Genomic DNA, 5,778 nt, shown 5'->3' on the forward strand with positions numbered 1-5,778 from the left:
ATAGCAGCTATGCATAATGTTTAGTATTTTTCTGCATGATGAGGATAATTATTAAATATAGGTCCTAATGTGATATTTAAATGTAAATGTAATTTAACTAGGCAAGTCATTTAAGAACAAATTATTATTTACAATGACGGCCAACAGTGCGTTAACTGCCTTGTTCAGGGGCAGAACGACAGCTCGGGTATTCGATCCACCAAGCTTTCATACTGGTCCAACGCTCTAACCAGAAAATCACTAAGTATTTTCATCAAATAAGAATTCCCTAAGAGAAGAATGGATTAGATATTGCTCATCACAGTAGAAAAGGTAACCCTTCGTATTCACGTAATTTCGTCACCTGACGTGTTGCGTAATCAGCCAGCGCCTTTTCCTCTTGCACAATATAGGCAAGGTCGTAGCTAGCTAGCATTGCAAGGAGCCTCTCTCGCTAAAAGGATGATGTCCCTTGCCGCTCGTTCGGGGGCATTTTCCCCATACTTGCAGGCTACGAATTATGCAGTTGCTGGACCCCTCAAAGCCCTTATTCCAGGGGTGGTTGTAAAAGGAGAGAAAGTGTTGGTAGACGCGAAGAAACCTTTCCTTACCCGCGAGTCCCTGAACGGTCAGAGTCCAAAGACTGGGCCTGCAGTATCAGTTAGCATAAATGGTAAGTAGCTAAGCTAGCAGTATCTCAGGGCTAATGTTAGTAATCGAGTTGTTTGTTTTACTTGAAGAGTCATTGACTTACGATGTTACGACGTGATATTGTATTTTACTGAAGTCCAATTGATATGCTGTAGAATCTGAGGATTGTTTCATAATTTAGCCTAGTGTTCATTAGCTCACTAATGTTAGCTGTGTAGAGTGCATTGGCTAGAAGCGGCCTAGCCAACCGGCTAGCTAACAAATGTAGCTGACTGCGAGGTCAAGACCAAACGGTTTGAACCAACAACCACAAACAACATGTTAGGTAGAAGTACAATTAATTTATCATATCGATTGGGTATAATAATATTTTAACAATTATCTAGTTAGTTAGCTAAGTAAGTAGGATGCCCATGATGAACGAGTCTAAGACATTTTAACTAGCTGGAGGAGCAGCACTGCAGTATGGGGCACAAAGACAGTACAGTTTGAAGATAGGCAGAAACTGCTTCTCCAATAGAAATCCCCGATCATGCTTATATGCGATACAATGTCGACGTTACCTAGCTAAACATATGTGCAGAAATATGTCATTGGGTATAACACCTCATTGACTTTGCAAACGCTTGCCTGGTCTGCTTGGTCTATTTTGCAAGCGTTCCCGGAAGTCTCTCGGTGTTGCGCCTCTGGGTTAAAGAAACTATGTGACTGGAGTCTGGGGTCACAACCTGACTAGCTAACTAGCTGCTACCTTTACTGCTACCTTTACTGATGTGTAGTAATGTCATATTTTGATCATTCTAGTTACAATAACATTACATAACCCATACAGGTGGGTCTTAGTGACGATAGTCAGCAGATTCCGACCCTACCGTTACACTTGTCGACACTTAGCTACACTGGGGTCAGAACGCAATCATGGCTATATTAAGACACCATGGAGCTGGCGTGCGATATAGGTCGGAAAGCTTACCTCTATGCAGGGATGGGATATGCAACTGTACTCAACGTTACCTTAATCCACACTGATAGATCGAGAAGGTTGAAATACTGCTCGCTTTCCCAGAACTGCCATTTTTGTCCTCATGCTAGCTAGCAGTAGCCACGGCAGCCAGTTTGCAATGGCAGTCAACCAATCAGCTTATTTTGTTGTTCAAAGTGATGTGCCATTCCATAATGGCTACTGCTAGCTAGCATGAGGATGAAACGGCAGTTTTCTGGGAAAACAAACAGTATTTCAAACCTATTCCCCCTCAGGAGACTGAAAAGATTTGGCATGGGTCTTCAGATCAACAAAAGATTTTACAGCTGCACCATCGAGAGCATCCTGACAGATTGCATCACTGCCTGGTATGGCAACTGCTCGGCCTCCGACCGCAAGGCACTACAGAGGGTAGTGCGTACAGCCCAGTACATCACCAGGGCAAAGCTTCCTGCCATCCAGGACCTCTACCAGGCAGTGTCAGAGGAAGGCCCTAAAAATCGTCAGACTCCAGCAACCCTAGTCATAGACTGTTCTCTCTGCTACCGCACGGCAGGCGGTAACAGAGCGCCACGTCTAGGTCCAAGAGGCTTCTACCCCCAAGCCATAAGACTCCTGAACAGCTAATCAAATGGTTACCGTACCTAGACTATTTGCCCCCTCGCTGCTACTCTCTGTTATCATTTATGCATAGCCACTTTAACAACCCTACCTGCATTTACATAATTATCTCAATTACCTCGACACCGGTGCCCCTGCACATTGACTCTGTACCGGTACCTCCTGTATATAGCCCCGCTATTGTTATTCACTGCTTCTTTAATTATTTGTTTCTTATCTTACTTTTTTCTTAATTTAAGAGCTTGTAAGTAAGCATTTCACTGTAAGGTCTACACCTGTTGTATTCGGAGCATGTGACAAATAAAATTTGAGATGTATCGGTGTGGATTAAGGTCAAATTGAGTACAGTGGCATATCCCATCCATACATTGAGGTACGTGGACCCGTATCTTGTGCCATCTCCAGTGTCGTAATGTAACCATGTTTGCATTCTGACCCCAATGCAGCTCAGTGTAATGGTAGGGTCGGATTCTGCTGGCTAGAGTGAGGAGTGTTTTCTTGGTCACTAGTTTAACCTTACATTTTAGCAAGGGAGTTGGTAGCTAACATGTAGGTCAAGGGTGTGTTCATTAGGCAGATTTTGTTGCAAAAGTTTTACAACAAAACGAGTTTATATTGGACAAATTCAGGAAGGTAATCGTTGCGTTTGATTCTTAAACGGTTTTCCACTGCAAGACATAATGAATACTCAGCTAATGGGCTAGCTAACTAGTAGAAAGCTTGCTAGTTTGTATTTAAACTTCACTTTCAAACAATCTGATCATTAATTTGCTATCTAACTGGCTATTGACTTGGATGCATCTGCTTCTATAATGTGCCATCTGGTACTTTCCTATCACATGCCATTGTCTTTCTCTTAATACTGCTTTGATTGTTTATCAAATGGACTTTTTATCTAATGGACTTGTTTTATTTTTCAGCAAAAGCTGCAGTCCGATTCGCTCACACTGACATCAAGGTGCCAGATTTCTCTGATTACCGTCGGCCTGAGTTGCTTGACCCCAAGAAATCTTCTCAGGAGAGCAGCGAGTCCAGGAAAACCTTCTCCTACCTTGTCACCGGGGCCACAGCCGTGGTTGGTGTCTACACAGCCAAGACCGTGGCCACACAGTTTATCTCTTCCATGAGTGCCTCAGCTGATGTCCTGGCCATGTCCAAGATCGAGGTCAAGCTGGGAGAGATCCCAGAGGGCAAGAATATGACCTTCAAGTGGAGGGGCAAGCCTCTGTTCATCCGCCACCGGTCTGAGAAAGAGATTGCCACCGAGGAAGCTGTGGATATGGCTGAGCTACGTGACCCCCAGCACGACAAGGACCGCGTCGCCAACCCAAAATGGATCATTGTCATTGGCGTGTGCACCCACCTGGGCTGTGTACCCATCGCCAATGCTGGTGACTATGGCGGATACTACTGCCCCTGCCATGGCTCTCACTACGATGCCTCTGGCCGCATCAGGAAAGGCCCAGCCCCACTCAACCTTGAGGTGCCCTACTATGAGTTCCCAGATGAGGACACAGTAATTGTAGGCTAAATTGTTGGACAGATCACAGATCAGTGTTTCTGTCTGGCTCATTACTCCATCCATTAGCAGGCACAACCTCTGTTTCAGGGTGGTATAAATTATTGTAAGTAATAAATGTACATTTTATCTGATTGAAAACCTCTCGTGTTTATTTATTTATTTACCCAATCTCAGCTAAATCTTATATTGTACCAAAATAAGACCTGGGTTGTAAATGAGTAGTGGGGTTTCTTTCGCCTTTCATGGAATGGAATAGCCTAATAATAATTATGTTTTAATAGTGCAGGTACAAGGGGATTGACCAAGATTTTGCTGCTCAATCAAAAACGTACACCTGCTTACAGACAGTTGCCTACAATTGTGTCCGAAGGTGACTCAAGGTTTAATGTCATGAATGATGGCTTTATGTGCTCCGTTTCAGAGATCCAAAATCTTGGATATTGTTGGGACGATTTAGAGTGCTAGGTTCAGTTGTTTAATGGCAATATTGCATACGATTGTATATTTCCTTATCAATATCACTGTTTTGCTTTGGTGGTGGTCACACAGATTAACATAACACATTCTATACCAGAAAGAAAAGGGGTCAGTGGGTGCTGACAAGGGCATTGAGTGTTTAAATTGATGCTAATGCAACAGAACAGTCTTCTATTAATGAGCTATCCATCTGTATACAGAGTTATGTATACTCATGTTAAGCTAATAAATGTTTCACAGAAAATCATATTCCTTTTGTGTGCTATTTACAGCTTGCAGCTCAGACTGGGTTGCAAGTCCAGTACACAGCAGCTTCTTGCTCTATAGTCTGAATGTCATTTGAACATTTCTGATTCACCTGCTAAAACAAACCTCAGATTTGCAAGTACATTTCATTTAGCTATCAGGCTGGGTTAATAACATGAACCCTCATTTGACTTTACATGCCAAAACTACAGTTCGGTTCCTATAAATTAGTTAGTTGACATTGGCTGGTTATGTTTTAAGTATAACCGCTCGAGGTGCGTCATAAGTCTGGTATGACGAGAAGCCTGCTGTCTGAGGTGGTCTCTTAACTGAGCTCTGGTGATTAGGAGGGGAAATGGCTGCTAACCCGCCTGGCATTCCCACACTTCATTGACTAATAACTAGCTAATAATAAAGTGTTTGCCTTTCTCTCTCCGGGGCCACAGAGACAAGTGATGCATAACTGCCTGTGTGCGTATTTATTTGATCCCAATGGGCTCCTTACAATGCGTGTTCAGTAAATATGATTGACATGACCTGTTACTGTTTCGGGTCAGCCTTGAAGAAATGTCCCACTTGGAATTCCGCAAAGTCTCATAACTACACATGATATTGGTTGTAAATTGCTTTGTGCTATATATTGTTGAATGAAACAGGTTTTGTGTGTGACATTGACACAGAATTCCCCACTGGCATTCATGCAGCTGATTGGTTGGTAAAACTTATGTTAGGGAGAAGGCTATATCAAATTGTCAGAATTCCAAATGAGTAATGTTGCTGGATGTTGTGCTCTCGAAAGCAGCCACATTGCGGGGAGAGCTTCTTGACAACCTTTTCACATAATATAAGTAGAGGCCTCTAACCAATGCCTTATTTTTTTGCAGATTTCCCTGTATTTTGACAGACGCCTGACATGTCTTTAGGTCAAAATTGCATATTCTCCTGGGTGGAGCTACAAGGCTGAAAGGATCAGAGGAGAATAAATAATTGCTCCCAGCCAAGCCAACTTGTAGAATGCACTATTTACATATCATGTATATTAATTAGTACAATAATGGAACATCTATTTTTAGGCCTATTTTATAGAGAAAAGAAGCAACTGCTGTAGCTTTTCAGATAGCATTCCCTGTCAACTGAAAAAAAGAATTCCTCTGCACAATAAGGTTTCAGATTACTTTTATTTATTGTCAAACTGAAATTTCACACTATTGTATGGATGGTTTAATTATCTAATGGCTTTCGCCAAAGTACAACCCCCTCACTCTGCCTTGCTGCCTGGAGTGACCTCTGTTCCTGATAG

The 5,778-nt window shown here is 42.6% G+C and overlaps 1 protein-coding gene across 1 annotated transcript; it reads left to right on the top strand.

Annotated features, from left to right (window-relative positions):
- The first annotated feature begins 355 nt into the window (after positions 1-355).
- LOC120046115 (cytochrome b-c1 complex subunit Rieske, mitochondrial-like) lies at positions 356-3,893 on the top strand. Its single transcript, XM_038991079.1, has 2 exons — positions 356-652; positions 3,154-3,893. Exons 1-2 carry the CDS (start codon positions 442-444, stop codon positions 3,762-3,764), a joined length of 822 nt encoding a protein of 273 aa, XP_038847007.1. The 5' UTR covers positions 356-441; the 3' UTR covers positions 3,765-3,893.
- Positions 3,894-5,778: the final 1,885 nt, after the last annotated feature.

The sequence above is a fragment of the Salvelinus namaycush genome, chromosome 1 (assembly GCF_016432855.1).
Source record: "Salvelinus namaycush isolate Seneca chromosome 1, SaNama_1.0, whole genome shotgun sequence".
NCBI classification, from domain to species: domain Eukaryota; kingdom Metazoa; phylum Chordata; class Actinopteri; order Salmoniformes; family Salmonidae; genus Salvelinus; species Salvelinus namaycush.

Coding starts and splice junctions, on each gene's coding strand:
- LOC120046115 (XM_038991079.1), top strand. CDS start 442: ATGATGTCCCTTGCCGCTCGTTCGGGGGCATTTTCCCCATACTTGCAG. Junction 653..3,153: donor AGTATCAGTTAGCATAAATG/GTAAGTAGCTAA, acceptor TTTATTTTTCAG/CAAAAGCTGCAGTCCGATTC.